Here is a 17,426-nt window from a genome sequence, read left to right as displayed (position 1 = left end):
ACCAGCAGCTTCTGTGTTCTGCAGGGTAAAATGACTGATATTACCAGTGGATTTGAAGAGAGTCTACACGTTACATGTTATTCCACCATACCTTCACATGGAGCAGCTGTGGAGAGACACCAGGCACCGTGTCTCTGGTGTCAGCACTGAAGTAAGACACCTCCTGCCGCATGATGGCCGGCCGCAGGACATAACCGCAGTTCCCATTTTGCCGGAACCAGGCTGTGTTCAGGTCCATCATTAGTCCCGCTGTCTGAAAATTCATGGACACAATCTGAACGCCGCACTTCCACAGGTCCTGAGGGTTCATATTGCTAGAGTCTATCCGCATTGGGCTAGGATACACCCGTGACAGGAAGTGCTTGTTGTGATTGACGAAGTCGCCAGGGCTCTCGCTAGCAAGACGCAGAGCTAGAGATTCATGAAAGGAGCACAGTTCCCAAGATTTTTGGCTTTCAGATGACGTCGGAAAGTCAACAAAGCGGATTGAGCAGCAGAGAGTTACTAAGTCAGAGAGCTCCTTCAACAGATGGAAACGTTTGGGAGGGAGATGAAGAGGAGTAGACGGAGTGCCAGCTGTGAAAGAGACACTTTTCTGCACCATGTCCTTCTCATTCCCTCCAGGCGCTGCCCCTCCACTGTTAGCTGCTTTCATCCTTTGACACATCTCTGCACCTTCATCCTCCTCACTTACTTCCCCGTCCTCCCCATCACAACCTGGCCCCAACTTTTTACCTTTTATAAGAATCTGGTGCCTGAGGGCTTCAGGTGATGGAAGGTATGTCTCGTCTTCATCTGGGGGGTCTGTGTATAATCTGTCCCCAAGTATCCTCACGAGATGTTCCCACATCACTTCCTGTTGTCGATGTGAACAGTGGTTCTCAATACATACAATTAATGGATAATCTGATGCCACAAATGCAAACCTTCCAATGGCTTCTAACACACAATGCAAGGCCAGTGGTGGGGAGAGGGTGTGTCCAGTGCACACAACTGGCTCCTCATTGGGGCCGTCCCAAACATCAACCTCCACACATCGACAGCCCATCTTGAGAGCGCGGATGTAGCCGGAGATGTCGGACGGACCTCGAAACTGGTCCTCGATGAGGTAGGTATTGTGGGAGGAGCTGATGTAGTAGTGAGACATAGGCTGGGACATGTCCTGGCACACGGTGTGGTGCTCCCTGTCAAAGAGGTGGCACTCTGCCGACGTGAGGTAGCTGGTGAAGCCGTCCAGCGACAGATATCCTTGCTGCCGGCCCCTCTCCGATGGCTCATGGGTCTGGATGAGCTTCAGGCTGGTCTCCTCACTCACCTGGACGACACAGTGACAGAAAGTAATTTAGATGAAGGAGAAATTGACCCTTCACTAAGCCCCTCCTCCAAACAGCAACTGTACAATCATAGATAAGCAACCATAACAAGCCTCTGCAGGCCTGTCAAGCTTTGCATTTCTCTGCATGCTGAAGCTTTGTGCTCAAAAACCTAAACCACAAGAACAAACGTGAGGAATGGATAAAACTTTGTCTTTACCTGCTCTAAAGTGACTTGTGGACGACTCATGGCTTAATCCCACCAGTGGTCAAATTGTGATTTGTTAAGTTGGTGGTTTAAAGTCAAAAACTTCGGCTGATGCAGAATCAAAGTGGCCCAATGATGGATCTTACTCTGGCTCGCTCTCATAGGTCTAAGCAGAGTTAAACTGCCTTTTAATCGCAGTTTGGTTGGTCTGGCTCTGTGACTGTCTCAAGATGTGCTGCAACCTGCACATGTGCACTATGAGAATGGAAAGCTTGACATACACAGCAATAGTGACTAAGGAGGGAGGGGCTTAGCTAAGAGTCATACATACATACATTGGGACATACAATGGAAACTGCACTTGTGAATGTATGTCTGACTTCTTTTCTGCTATTTGTGTGCATGATTTGTTTGTGTTACTCACTTGAGCCATGCCCTGCTCAGCCTCAAGGAACCTCATCAGGTCTTTGGTGTCCAGGAACTCCTTGTTGCTGGAGAACTGCACCAACAGAAAGTAGATCTCCGGACGTGTGCAAAAGTCATGGAAGACCTCGATGAACTCCTGCTTGGTGACTCGCTCATTTCTTCCTATTAGTCTTTTGTTTTCACTGTGATCTTTAGCTCCAGATGCATTGTCTTGGGTGAGCCCACACATCCTCTCCCGAACTCTTTGAAGCTCTTTAAACCTGTGCTCCAATTTGCTACTGCTCACCCCAGGGTTCACACTCTGTATCAACTTAATGGCCGACTGCAAGCGGATCCCTTCCTCAACGTTTTCCTGTCGGTCCGAATCAGCCGCGGAGGAGAACAACTGCTCTAGCCAGACAAGACGCAGGCTGTCCTGACTGCTGGCCAGCATGTCGAGGGCATGTTTCCCATACTGCATCAGATACCTGGAGGAAGATGAGATTAGAGTGGACAAGGCCGGTGCAATAGGACAGAATATTTTCTGTACTGCGTCATGAACATTTTCATCTAAAGTATTTTGCTGACACTTATATAAAAAGCAGCATGTCCAAACCATTGATAAACCTCAAATGAAATCTTTGTCATCACTTGTTTGGTTGTTTCAGTTTTAGTGAGAGAGCCTTGCTAAAGACTTTGAAGGTAAATTTGTGAGCTGCTATATCAGAGGTTCCCAAGACCTAAAAGAGAAATTTAATGTTTCCCCAGGATCCAAACAAGCCTGCGAGCTGGGGACAGGATGTCAGAATGTCAGTAACAGCCAGAAAATTAAATCAACAGTTTCCACTAAATCTGATATATAATGTCAGCTAGCTAGAAACACACTAGTTGCTCTCCTTCTAATCTAATGAAGAAGATGAAGTTACATATCATAGCATTGTTATGCATTTTACTCATCCAGTTGGCGACCCAATAAAAACATGTTCTTGCCCCATTTGGGGTCTTGAGTCTTGAGTTCGAGAAACACCACACTATATAAACAAATTTGACTTGATTAAGGCAGCATTAACAATAATTAAGCCTTGTGTGAAAATAAACAGCCTCCTCAATCATTTCAATGGGCTAGTCCACTGACACGTTGTGTGTGTGCCAACGCAAAGGACTCCAGAAAATAATCTGGCAAGGCGCTGCGAAGGCTAATCAAATACATGCACCTCACAACCATCACGTCTAAAGATACGTGAAACAGTTGCCACTGTGATAACATTCCAGAGTTGTAAAATTATGTCTCTTATAGTAAACTGGATGTCCTGGATCATATTTCTCAGTTTCTCAGCTGACTGACTAACTTTTGCAGGTGTTATGTGCACATAACAGAAGAAGAAGACAGGGTATTACCAAAATCTGCCTGGCAATGAGGGATAATAACAAAATTTCAATTAATGGGTGAACTAGTCCTTCCTATTAAACCACCATAACAACAACAATAGCTTGACCTAGAATGCTTTATAGAACAGAGAAGAAAATGCCCAAATACTGACTGTTATTATAATTCACATGTGTACACTGTTCTTATCATACCTTAGGCCAGTCACCCAAATGTTAGCCACTTCCGCAGAGTTTGCCACCAGGTCCAGGCTTTCATACATCTCTCCATAGATGATGGAGAATGCACAGTCCTCGGAAATCTGCTCATAAACTCCGCTGGTGCGGAACATTTCTGTGTTACGACCCGTCCGTACCTACAACCACAAGAGATACAATAACCTACATCACATACAATAAAAACAAATCAACTGTTGTTTTCCATATGGTTCTGAGTTGTAAATATTTCCATTGCCTCGGTCTTAAAGAATCAGTGAGGCCGTTCATAGAGGGTTGAAAGCTGCTTCTCTGAACACTGACCTCTCGTATGGAGGCGAGAGAGATCCGGGCCTTGTCTGACTCCTTCTTGGATGGTTCCCAGCACAGAGCCTGGAGGCCTGTGTCCAGCAGATAGTAGCGCTGGTAAACACGCGAGTTGGTTCGGACTTTCTTCAGCTCACTCCCCTCAACCTGAAAGCAAGTTATGGACAAAGTTCAAAAAATGTTTGGGACAGAGTCTTTCCCCCTTGAGTTTGTTTGAGGTGCTTTTTGGATTAGTATAGATGTCTACTCAAAAGTCACAAAAAAACTCCAAGGCACCCTCTTTTAAAACAATTAAAATGCATGGCATGGTCATGTTGGACCATAAAACAAACGTGAAGGGTCAATCTCTTGTTTATCTATTGAACAGCGCTGTCACACACGACAAGTCAGGAACACAGCCTCTGACTCCACCCAAGGCATCATGGGCTTGCCAGTGGACAGTTAACAACCTGCTAACAACAGCAACAACAACTGTTTTCAACATGTAAAAATTAAGAAACAATCACAAGACATTCAGTGTTACACAGCTTTTAAAAGGGATATGAGCACACAGGAGCTGATATTGTAACGGTACAACGGTAACGTACGCTTTAGCGTTTGCTTAACGTTAGTCTTTCCTGCTCAGTTTACCTCCAGGCTAACCACCTTCACTTTTCCAGACAAGACTTTGATTGGTCATGAGAAGCTGTAGTGTTCATTAAGTGACACACTGTAACTTGTACTGTACACTTACTGATAATTTACGGCTAAGTTTTTGCTCCACGATGAGCAGCACCATCTGTTCGCTCTCCCTCATTTACATGAAAAACATACCCCCTTGTTCCTTAAAGGAGCTATGCCACACTTACAACAGTATCCTTCAATTAAATCAAATAAAACATAATTATTTGGGCAGTTGCGGTAAACGGAAATCCTATGGGAATACGTTGCTTTTTCACTGCAGTCAGAAAACATCCATGCTGTCAAATCCTTGAAGAAACAGAACTGTTTGTTTTAAGGTCTAGGGTCTGTGTTAAGAGAGAGTGCCTTGGAGTTTTATGGATGAAGTTGTCACACACTGACTTCCAGTGCGGAGCTCACTCCATTTCACTTCTCAACAAGCTCTGTTGAGCGTCTGACAGGCTCAGAAGTCTGTGATCTAACAGGAACCCCTTGATGCCTACTGCACGTTAAATATTTCATGTAAAGGTATGTAGAACTTATATTTTATGTAAAGGGTCACACTGTAGCTGACCCACCATGGAGTGTATACAGTCTGCAGCGCTGCTGATCTTCTTCTCCGTCAGGCTGCTGCTGAAGGACACTGTCTTCTTCCTCTCCCGACCAGCACGTGACCCATCCTGAGGAGGAGGAGGGAGGAAAGGAAGGATGAAAGGACGGGGGAGATAAAGAGAGGAGGAGGGAGGGGGGAGTAATAAGACGAAAAAAAATGAGTTGAAAGAGAAAGAGAGAAAGACAGACAGTGATCTCTCTGAAGAGTATTCTTTGCTTGGGCAGGACAAACATTTTTCCCATCCTGAATGGATCTCAGAGGATTAAAAGACATATCAGCTTATATAACCATACATAAACACAGATTATTTGGCCTAGCACATAAAGCCTCCTCCTCCCAATCTGTTATTGTTTTTCCTGATACTAAAAGCCTTTGCTTGCCCTTGCCCTTCACCATTACACCATTAATCATACCTGACTAGACGGAGGCAGCAGGCTGCAGCATTCTAATTCTGCCCCTCCACAACGACACCGGCAGACCCAATCAGTTTATCTGAGCTCACCATCACAACTCATCCATCTGATTTATTGACCGATCAGATGTCACCCCCACAGAGAGCCCTACACTGACAGATAAAAGCATGTATGTGGGCGAAGCTATTCAATTATGGATATATTAGCCTCCTGATTAAATCAAATCAAAGAGTTCATTTAGGCTAATTTAAGGCAGGATAAGCAGCGTAACATAATTGTAGCTGATTCAATGCCAAGCAGAGTGATTGATATTTCTGTCTTACTTACATACTGTTTATATCACAAGCAGAGAAGCTAAGCAGTAATAGAAATGGGTGTCATTAGTATTTTATCGATACTCTTATTGATACTGTTTGCCTAATTTAGGGCAAAACATCAAAGTCATGACATGGCAATATGTGAAAACATTTAACAGTTATTTTATTGCCACTTTTAGTGCAGAAAATGTTTCCTGAGTTGTTGCATTTTTCAGCATTTTCATCAAATTTAGAGATCTACAGCGCCAACAATTAATTGTATAGAATTTTCAAGGGAAAAAAAATCAAAATTGTCCGATTCCAGCTTGTAAAATATAAATATTTTCTGGTTTCTTTATGCCTCTATGACAGCAAACTGAATATCTTTGCATTATGGACAAAACAACTGATGTCTGAGGACACTAATCAATATTTTTCACGATTTCAGACATTTCATAAAACACACACACTAATTGATGGATTGAGAAAATAATCAACAAATTAATTGATGATGAAAATAATTGTTAGTTGCAGCCCCACAACTACCACCAAGAACAAAACTCACAACGAAACTCAAGAATATTCAATTTGTTCTAATGTAAGAAAAGTAGAGGCAGTAAATTCTCACCTTGGAGAATCTGTAACCAGCAGAAAATTGGTATTTTGGCTTGAAAATGACTTAACGGATGAATCGATCAGTAAAAGTTGCCAATTAATTTTCTGGCAAATAATCAACTCGCTCTGTGGCTCCAGAGCCACATGCAGCTCTTCTGTCCTTCTCCCTGTGGCTTTCATAAAGAAAAAGCATACAATTTAATTTTTTTTTTTCCATTTATCAGTGCTAAGACTAAAATGATTCTTATACTGTTTCCCAGTTGCAAATATGTATAACCTCTGCACTGAATAAAAATAAAAAGTTTTAATGTAATAATAATAATAATAATTTGTCAGTTAAAAAAAGGGAACAGTCTCAAAGGAAAAAGGGTTGTGGCTCCAAACAAATTTTATGGCCAAAAATGTTTTTTTAGATGTAAAGGTTGCTGAATTTACCATTTCATTTCAGCTCTACAAAATTCAAATGAGATTAAAATAAATCTTTAAATGTAATACTAGTATAATATTGCAGTCTATGGTCAGACAGCTTTGAAACAGTGAATAAAAGTGCTTATTTTTGTCGGTGGAAGATCAAATCCAGCAGTCTGTTGCTTTGTGGCTAACAAATGCATAAAGCTCATATATTTGCCTCTCAAAACTTTATTTGGTGTATTTAAAAAGTCCATTGATCACCAGTAGGCTGATCAACATTTTCATATTTATAATGAACGTCTGTGAATACTGATCAATGGCTGATTAATCTCTACTCATCAGCATGTCTCTGATTTCATTCAAGTAAGAGTTCATGTGAACCTCAAGAGCACTTGGATCTTTTATCAGAGCAGAGAGGAGGGAACCCTTCATTGAAAGAAATCTGGGGGATATGAAAGGCAAAAAGAGACAAAAGAAAGAAATAAAAACAAAGACATGGTGTGTTTCATCTGAAGAATATGAATAAACACGTGAAAGAGGGGAAGCATAATTCACGGAGGATGAAAAGGTTTCCCTCCAAGGGAAGAGAGGGCGTCTAACCGTCACAAATCCTCATAGAATTGCCTCATTAGGATGGATAAGAGTTTCCAGTGGCGACAAGTTTTTTTAGGGCTGCTGTGGTGAGGGAGGGAGAGAGGGAGGTGGTGCTCTAAAAATACCCCTAGTGCCTTGGGGCATGATAGAGGGAGTCAAAGGGGGTGTGGACAGAGAGATAGTAAGTCTTTCCTTCAAGAAGACCCCCACATCTGAATGTTTCTCTGAAAACTACAGAAGAGAGGGTAAAAGGAAGAGCTCAGTTTTAGTCCCCGAAGAAGACATCAGGTGGCAGGCGGTCCATTAACAAAATAAAACGCTGACTTGTAATAGAGATAATTGATTCTGTGTTCTCATTAAAAAAGCTTCCCCCCTTGGAGTGCTTCAGCAACACCTCTAAATTTAACTCCACCTCAGATGGGAAGATGTAGTTCCACCTCAACATCAGGAGAGAAAAACAGGAAATGCTGATCATTCTTCTTTATCTTTCCCTCTGAAAAATTATATATTTTGAATGAAAGTCAATGTAGATGACTACACCGTCTGCAGATCACTCCCCTGTTTAGACATTAAATTGATCACAGTAAATCTGAACTGTATACAACGTGCAATGGTGAGGATGTACATTTTATTTATTGTGTTTGGACCTGAAAATATATGTAGATGAATACTGGATGAATGTTTAATTAAGGGCCCTATGTGTCTATCCAGGGGTGAAGTCCCTTCCAATGGACCACCATGGGACCTTACTTTAGAAAAAATATGCAGTGTCATCAGTGTTAAGAGACAAATAACTTTTTGATCCCATCTGAATTGTACCATGAATTACACAGGTGATATTTGTCAATTTGAAAGATAATTTTCAGACTGGAAGCCATTGTGTTGAAAGGTCTGGTTAGGAAATTACACAATGTACTGATGCACACCTAATTTGCTATGGGGTTGCACAGATTACGATATACAGTTACTCATCTATTTCATTTTGCGAGCTGTCCACCACTAAGAATTTTCAAGAACTTACAATCACATTTGGCCATCCAATACAAATATGTCACTTTTTTCAGTTTAGTGTGTCACTCTAAATTCCTATATCAGCCTTCATGAGTATTTTTTACCAGTAAGACTCACGACTTAATGCCTTTCTTTGTCATCTGTGATGTGAAAAATCACACAGTCAAAGAAAGTAAAAGTCTGCATCCTTCTATGTTTCAGTTTTATTGCACAATCCAAATGCACCACGGCGCATCAGGCGAGGCCGCTGCAGCCCGTCAACAGCCCCGCACACTCCGTGCATCTTCAATGAATTAATTTCAATTGGTGAATGTTTTAACAGTCAGACAGTTTCTGTCGAGTTTGAATGAAACTGAAAGGGAGTCTGGTTAGTTTGGCAAGAACTGTCTCTGTGACGATCCTTGCCACTTAGAATAATAATCTGAGCCTGTCAGTAGCAAAAACAAGCACCAGCAAACAAGCAAGCGTCACCCGCCCTGCGTGCTCCGCAGCGCGCTGGGGGGGCTGATGTTTCTACCACATTTCTCTACCTCATCACAGTTAGTTTTGTCTTTTGCAGTGATTTTGAGACTCAAACTGTTAGGTTTACAGTCTGACATACTGTTGCACTGCTGTGTATGATGACGCAGCTAAAAAACAAGAGCTGAAACTTGTTAAGCAGCCACTCGTTTCAGCCTCTCATCAGTTAACCACCAGTGCATGTAATTAAGAGGGGTTTTTTTTCAGTAACTGCACCAGCTAATGTAAAAATAGATTCCTCATTGCCATATTATCCTTGTGTATTTTTGTAAGCTTCTGTTTTATCCTGTCACTGTAATGCACACTGACTAACAGAGAAAAAAACAAATGCTCTACTGCAAGAATGTAAGTCAACTGAGGGGTCTGTGACTGATGATTCGAAGCTTCAACTATCAGTAAGGAGTCCTAATTATTGTGTTATTTCAATTTGTTTGTGCTCCTCCGTGTGCATGTTTGTGTCTCTGTGTTTCTGATTCTCTACTTCATTAAAGGGAAGTGCAAAACCATGATGCTGTCTTTGATAGGGATGTGATAATCTCCCCATGTGTTTCTTAGCTGTATGACATAATCTTCCCCTTTGATACCGTCTCTTGGCTTTTTTGACCTTGTTCCTATTTGAGAAAGTTTTATATGTATATATATATATATATACATTTTTTTTTTTTTTGAAAAACACATAGCAATCCAGAATGAGGTGCAGGCAGAGTCAACTGTTATTGACTTAAATCAGCAGGCACATGCACCTTTACACAGCAGTATACAGTCCCAGCTGATCAGTCACACTCTCTCTTTCCTTTCATGCAGTGTGGCAGTGACAGGCACTGAAGATTAATGTTGGTCCCAATCTATATCTCTCCTTCTGTGTGTGACATTAGCAGTAATGGTCCCTCTGCAGCTGTATCGGCACCAACGCCGTGCACGTGTCATCCAGTTAGGAAACTCCACATAAATAACATGTCTCCAAAGACATTTGCGCACTCCGTGACCACTAACAACACGTCATGCTGATTTATGCAGAAGCAATGGACAGAAATCATACTGAAGCGGTGGATACTGTCCCTTAAAATATAATACACAAACCTCCATGATGCATGTCTGACATGAGCTTTATTTGACGCAGGAAAACACCAGGATTCAGCAAGTGGCCTGTTCAACAGTTGGAATTCAATTATCTTATGTGAGGCTGGTCTGCAGGTTCACCTCTGTTAGCCTCCAACATCAATAACTGACAGAGAGACAGGAGTTCAAACACACAACCAAACAGCACTGACGTCACTGTGGACTCTGAATAAATTATCCTGACAAGATAAAACTAGAGGGCACAAATTAACCTGCAAGTAGATAAACACCCGAATCCAACACAAAAGGTAAATCTATTGATTTTTCTAAAAAAAACAAAAAGGTACACACACTGTCTAATCAGATTAGAGTACACACACACACACACACACACACACAGAAAAAGGCTCCATCCCCCTGATGAAACTCAGATTCCATTTTATTTAATCTATGTCAGAATGTGCTGTATGTCTGCATCTCAAAGCCCTATTTTGTTTTTTTCTCAGAGAGCAAGATGACTCTCCAAAACCACCACTGAGCTTCAAAACAGGAAGCCGCCTGTCAGCCAGTCACAGAGGGCTTCCTGTGGCTCCACTGTGACAGTGACAATGTACTGTAGAGGAGCAAGAAAGACAGAAAGAAAGAAAGACAGACAGAGAGGGTTCTTAATACGGTGACACAGTAAGGGAGGATGTCACTGTTGTGTGACAACGCAACAAAAAAACATCTTGATACAGTTTTTGTTATTTTTAGGTCTGACACTTGTGAGTTCAACAAGTGAGAAACATGGAGACCAGGAAATGTGTTCAAATGGGTGTAAGGGAGAAAATCAAATACCAAAATATTCCTCACTATTGATATTAACTGATTTTATTAATATTGTAGGGATGACTACTGGTGCTTTCGAAATATAAACACTTTTTGATAAATAACCATCAGCAATGTGGATATAATCAGATCACATCACAAATGACATCACTTTACTGTAATGCAGCCTTTAAAAACAGGCAAAGACAACACTTAAGCCACATAATGTCATAACAATTCCTTTTTATTACCTAATTTTGAATAGTTGCCATGCAGAGAAAAAAAACTGATTATACATTGTTAATACAACCTGTTGAACATAAAGATTTTAATAAAAACTCCTGAATTCACTGGGCACGGCTACAGCAAAACCACGGTGCAGACGTACCGTGGCCAGTGGAATCAATGGGTTACTGTTGTCCTTGAGGTTGATACAGATAAAAGGCAACATTTCCTGGCGTTTAGCTCTGTTTTGGTCTCCAGAAAGAATGTCTTAAGTTGCTAAATGTTCCCCTGTGTCTATCAGCCACTTTTGACACTGGGCAGGTAAGCGTTTTTTGTTGAAAACAGCTGCCAGCTGTCAGTACTCGGACCACATTCATCTTTTTCGCAGCCACCAGTGTCCAATTTCCACACTTTCAAGATTAATTTACAATCTTACAACTTACAATCACCATTTCAAACAAAACAGCATTTTTGTTGTACCTTATAATTCTCTGTGGGTTTGTCAGTAGGGGAGACACACTTTCACATTACACGGTAATTTGAAAATATTGATTGTAGCTGCTTTAAGTAAGATTAAAATAACTGAAAAAATCTTACCATCATCTGAAAGTATAGCTTTTTATTATTTTTTTTTCATCTGCCAATTTTTATCTGATGGCAATATATAACAGATTACTTTGGAAAATTCCACCCTGCTATGAAATTACTGATGTTCCTGATAGGACCTCTAGACTGATTGAACTGTATGCAGCAGTGGGGATCGACGAAGAGCGAGAGAAATGGGGAGGACTACGAGACAGAACAGATTAGATGCAGTTATCAGAGAAAGACACATAAGATGACAGAAAGCTGAAACTTGAGGAGAGGATATAGAAGAAAGACGAGCTAGATGAGGAGTGAGAAATGAAATGAAGAAGCTCTTTGGCAAATTACTGTCAATCTCTATGCATGCATGTTAGAGTCTCTGTGCTTGGTATTTGCCTGCAGGGACCAGCATGGCCTTGTGCCTTCATTAGCCAGCTTACATGAGTGCATGGTATGATGTATGACAGCGTATGTTCTTATGGATGCTACAAGCCTGTAACAGTAATTACAATAGCTCCGAGTCAGCATGAATGAAGATGTAGGTCATTAGTGGGCGTCCTCTTCGATCCACTCATTAAGACAGATAGAAAATCAGAGGGATGGTTGTTAGGTGAGACAAAATAAAGAATAGAGAAGTGAAAATTGGCGGGGAGGCTGTGGCCTTGTGTGTTTGATGGCAGATGATGGATGATTAATGGCCTAGTTTATTCCAGTGCCTCTCACCCTGGAGCTCAACACCACCAGGAGGGGGGTTAGAGGTGATTTACTTGGACACATGACATGATGTATGGAACACACAAAAAAAGGCCTTCAAAGAGAAAGTAAAGGACTCTACTATCGGGATTTAATATTTTATTTGTGGCAACCACCCACCAATATGTGTGTGTGTTTTGTTCTTATCATCACATTATACCATGGCTAGAGAAAATACTTGATTCTGACTGGCAGGCAGGTGTACATTTAACTATATATATGAGAACAAAGTTCCAGTCAACCACTTATCCACTGTTCTGAATTACTGTACAAGGTATAAGCTGCAGGTAACCATAGTAACAATACTGATGCTTCGACCTTCATGTCATCCATTATTTTCTGAAGTCAGGACTAAAGGCTCATTTATGCCCCCTTTTATGTATGAATATAGATACGTCCATTTCAAGCTACAGTTTATAACCATCACTTCCCACATACTTGTATGCGTCCTTTGCATTGGCTTGGATGTGAAGCAACATACCCACTAGAGGACTCCTCAGTGTTAAAAGAAGCAGAGTCAGACGTTTCTGACAACAAACATGGCAACACTGGAGGAAGTTATAATAATGTACCTTTTGAGAAAGACGCAGTCAGCGTTGTAGACCATGATTTTCTGTGCAAACATTAAACTGGTAACAAGTGAACGAATAATTCTTTTTACCAACTAAATTTTTCCCATATCTTTTAGATTTTAGAAAATACGAACGAAATGAACACAGAGTACGTGCAGATGCATATATGATGACGATTAGTGGCTCAATAGGTTGGTGGATCTTCCAGTCAAGCTACCTGCCATGTGAGGCTGTACTGATGCACATCAGTGCTTTGAGTTAAATGTTAACAACAGCATGCTACTACTCTGAGCAGCATGCTACTCACAATTGCAATGCTAAAATGCTCACTTTTGTAAATATTATGTTTGCTATGTTCACCACCATGTGATTGGTCTCGTAAAAAAAAATCTCATTTTCTCGTGAGCCATACAGACTTTTATTTTCCACCTGACTTACACATTAAACTGTCAAGTTGTCCAGCAAAATAAATAAATAGCTTCAAGTTGACATTCATGACTGACCTGACAGATGCTTGTTTGGGGGTCACAGTTTGATGCAGTAACTGCTTATTGTTACTGTTAAATGTTGGCTATTGAAAGTGAAAGTATTGAAACGGACTTCAGATGATTAAAATATAATGCATATATTTAATGTTACATTCGGGTACATTTCGGAGGGCCAGCACAGGCCTGCAGGCCACAATTGAGAACCCAGCCTTTTACATGTTAGCATGCCAATATTTGCTAATAAGCTCTGAACACCAAGTACAGCTGAGGCTGATGGCAAAGCTTTGCAGGTACTGAAATCCAACAACTGGACAAATGGAAATGCTGATCTGATGAAGGCACTATTAAAAAGGCAGGGAGTCTTCAAAGTCATTATCACAATTCATCCTGAGGGGAACATAAATGTGTGTACAAATTTTTATTGCAACCAACCCAATAATTGAGATGTTTCACTCAAACCCCCAAAATGTGAACCTATTGGTGGTGCTGGAGGAAAAATCAGGGGATCACAAATGTTAGTAAAATATATAGACTAGGAACCTTGAACGAGTGCAAAATTTTTTTTACCAATTCATCTCCTATTTGTTGAGATATTTCAGTCTGAACCAAAGTAAAGATTTTACATCTTTGGGTATTTTTGACTGGTCAGTTTGGCTCTGGAACATTGTGATGGCCATTGTTCTCCATTCACTGACCTTTCCAAGACTAGAGAATTAATCCATAAATCCAAAAAATAACTGTTACATTAACTGATTATCAAATTGTTTATTCTTTGCTGCCCTGTTCAGGGTATGTCGTTGCATTTTCACTTACAAGTCACCAGTTGTGTAGTAAGACAGACAGTCTGTCTTTGCGTGTGTTGGATGGTGGTTGCATATATGAGACCGCTGTACAGGACAGGACATCAGGGTTAAATAGGACGCAGGAAGCACTGTGTGGTCAAGTCTCTCCGTCAGCAGCTCAGCAGGAATAATGCTCAACAGTAAATGTGGTGAGCATTCACAGCAACTCGACTGCTCGGGCTGACGATAAACCCCTGCCCTTGTGGCAAGTAGAGCGGCAGATGCTCTTTTACGCTTCAAACCTTTGAAGTTCCATGTGCACTCAGGCACACATACACACACAATCAAACACACACAAACTGAAACAAGTAAAAGGTTGACTTGAAAAGGTCATCTTGTCAGAGAGCTAACCACGACTTCAGCTGATAAACGTCACAGATGCGTTTACTGAAGATGGGAGAACAGCTAAAACCAAAAACAGGTGGTTGGAGCCTTGAGTCGGGAATCCACGATAAACGAATCGAGTGGGGTTTCACACGTCTCAGTGATGACTTCATTGAGGCTCACTAACAGGCACCAACTCAGCACAAACACACACATCTCTGCACAGCTCTACACATGCATGCCTTGTGTATATTATGAATGTAGAGTATCTGCAGTGACTAGTGAGTAGTAGTATGTTCTGTGGCTCCATCACAATCAGTGAGGAGGTATATGCGCTCCCTGTGGCTGTGCAGGGTCATGCTTATGCCGCTAAAATAAAGATGTTGATTTGAACAGCAGGAGGTGCTCAGGGCTGCTCTGACTCACACAACTACCCTCCCCAGCTGCGTGCGAACACCTCTGGCTAACACTGCTCCCTCAGTCTGAAAAACACACACAAAGACATCCAAAATGTACAAATAAAGTCAAATATTTGCTTTTTTTTTACCTAAAGTTAGATAAAAAGATTGATATCACTCTCATATCTGTCATCAGATATGACGATGATGAGATAGGAGAAGGTTATCTTAACATAAGGATTGGAAACGCGGGGGAACAGCTAGCTTGGCTCTCTCTATACTTCCATGAGTTAATTAGTGAGCTTTGCAGGTGCTGATTTTGTTATCTTTGGACAGAGCCTTGCATTCAGTCTTTAAGCTAAGCTAATAATCTCCTGACTCAAAAAAGTCATTTTGACAGGGCAGGAATTATACCTCAGCCAAATGGCCAGTCTGTGGATGCTCTGGATGTTGGTCATCAGGGCTGCAAATAACGATTATTTTCATACTGGTTGATTTTTTTCTCAATTAATCGATTACTAGTTGTTTGGTCTATAAAGTGTCAGAAAATCCTGAAAAATGCTGATCAGAGTCAAAGACGACATTCCCAAATGCCTTGCTTTGTCCACAACCCAAAAATATTCAGTTTACTGTCAGAGAGGAGTAAAGAAAGAAAATTCACATTCAAAAAGCTGAAATCAGATATATTTTTTTGTCTCAAAAAATTATTCAGTTAATTAATAACTGATTCATGAATCCTGTCACAGTCTTGTCAGTTGAAAAACTGTTCCAAACTTTTTTTTTTAAGTCTTTCCTGTAACAATAATTTTAATTATCAATCAATCTGTTGAGCATTTTCTGCATTAATCAATATTTGTTTAGTCGAAAAATGAAAGAAGATGGTAAAAGTTATTGATCAATGTTTCAAAAAGCTCAAGATGACATCCTTAAATATCTCGTTTTGTCGACAACTCAAAGATATTCAGATTACCATCAAAGAGGAGGAAAGAAAGTAAATAATAAAAATAAATTAATACATTTAAATTTAAATAAATTAAAAGAAAGTAACAAGTAGAAAGTAGATTTCCTCATAAAACACACTCTGCAGCATGTGTGGATTGCAGAACCTCCTGCTTTCAAACTTTGGCACACAGGTTAGAGCAGCCACAGCCTGTGTGAGCAGCGCAGCTCACGTGCCTGTAGTGGCACTTCTTCTAGCACTTTTGGTGGGGGGTTTTTTCTCACCACAAACTTGATTCTTATACAGCAACGCCTTTCACCAGTCTGTATCTGCAGAAGATGTCACAGGCATCAAATAACAGGTATAGGGCGTCTCTGTCTCTGCATTATACTGAAACTAAATTGACAAGAAGACTGTCGACATGTGGCACCTTTTATCTCGCGTTTCTAGACTTATGTGTTTTCGCGGGCATGTAAGGAATTGATAATGTGTCACATTTCATAAGAGGAGTTTGAAACGCTGTTTTCTGGGGAGAGTGCAGGGAGCTTTGGTTTAATTTCTATGGAAACCCATTTCTGCCAGTGTGATGGCAGAAAATGAAGATCCTGTAACTAATTATAATGACAAACTAAATCAAAACAATGCTTTAGTGTCTAAATAATAACTTAAGTCATTAGTTTGAGAAAGTTTCTCATTATAATAACTAACCTTGGTGAAAATGGGCCTCTACAAAATTCAAATTACTAAAACTGTACGTTAATGTTTTGTCAGGACTACAGAAGGAATTTACTCAAGTTTAATGACATTGTCTGACGTGACCTATGGCTATTTTCTGGTTTGATTAATGCTTTACTGTCTAATAACGTGTGTTTGTATTGATTACTGACTGTGGTTGATCAGGCTAATTATCAGCTAATCATATCAGTGATGTCAGCTAAATATCACTTGTTGTGATTGCACCGCTGGTTTTGGCCTTTGTGCACTACAGTTTGTCATGATATCCCAATTAATTTGTATTTATCAAAGGGCAGAGTGGCCTTGCCCTAAAAATGACTTAAGAATACTTCCCAACATCCTTCAGGTTGTCAGATAAGTTGAAGTCTTACTTGTGAGTTGAGGCAATTCTTGGCATTGGACTGTGTAAAAATGCATTGTTTTTTCTTGGTAAATGAAATGCAGAGGTTTTGGTTCCCACAGGACAGCAATGTGCCCACATACACACTCTCACACACACTCATCAACATGCCAGCCATGTATTTTCAGAGTGTCTTACAGTGTATGTTGGCATGATGAGTAATGAGTACTGATATTTGTTGTGCCAAGCCGTGTTTTACTAGGAGGCAGGTCTGTGCATGTGTGCATGTTTGCGTGTGTGACTGAAAATGTGTCTGTTTGAAACTAAAAGAGAGAGAAAGAGAGAGCACCTGACGGTTATCTACATCGAGATGAACTCGAAACAGACACAAA

The 17,426-nt window shown here is 40.8% G+C and overlaps 1 protein-coding gene across 1 annotated transcript in view; it reads right to left on the bottom strand.

Annotated features, from left to right (window-relative positions):
- Positions 1-17,426, bottom strand: part of LOC146312860 (inactive phospholipase C-like protein 2) — a 37,839-nt gene that overhangs the window by 15,773 nt on the left and 4,640 nt on the right. Inside the window, exons 2-6 of the mRNA XM_084738652.1 lie at positions 5,073-5,174; positions 3,832-3,981; positions 3,508-3,668; positions 1,946-2,414; positions 92-1,315 (exon numbers count right to left, since the gene is read on the bottom strand). Coding sequence (XP_084594778.1) covers positions 92-1,315; positions 1,946-2,414; positions 3,508-3,668; positions 3,832-3,981; positions 5,073-5,174 — 2,106 coding nt within the window. The remainder of the gene's footprint in view (positions 1-91; positions 1,316-1,945; positions 2,415-3,507; positions 3,669-3,831; positions 3,982-5,072; positions 5,175-17,426) is intronic.

This window comes from Lutjanus erythropterus, chromosome 16 (assembly GCF_056507025.1).
Source record: "Lutjanus erythropterus isolate fLutEry1 chromosome 16, fLutEry1.hap2, whole genome shotgun sequence".
Classification (NCBI taxonomy): Eukaryota; Metazoa; Chordata; class Actinopteri; order Lutjaniformes; family Lutjanidae; genus Lutjanus; species Lutjanus erythropterus.
This window is presented reverse-complemented; position numbering and strand designations above follow the sequence as displayed.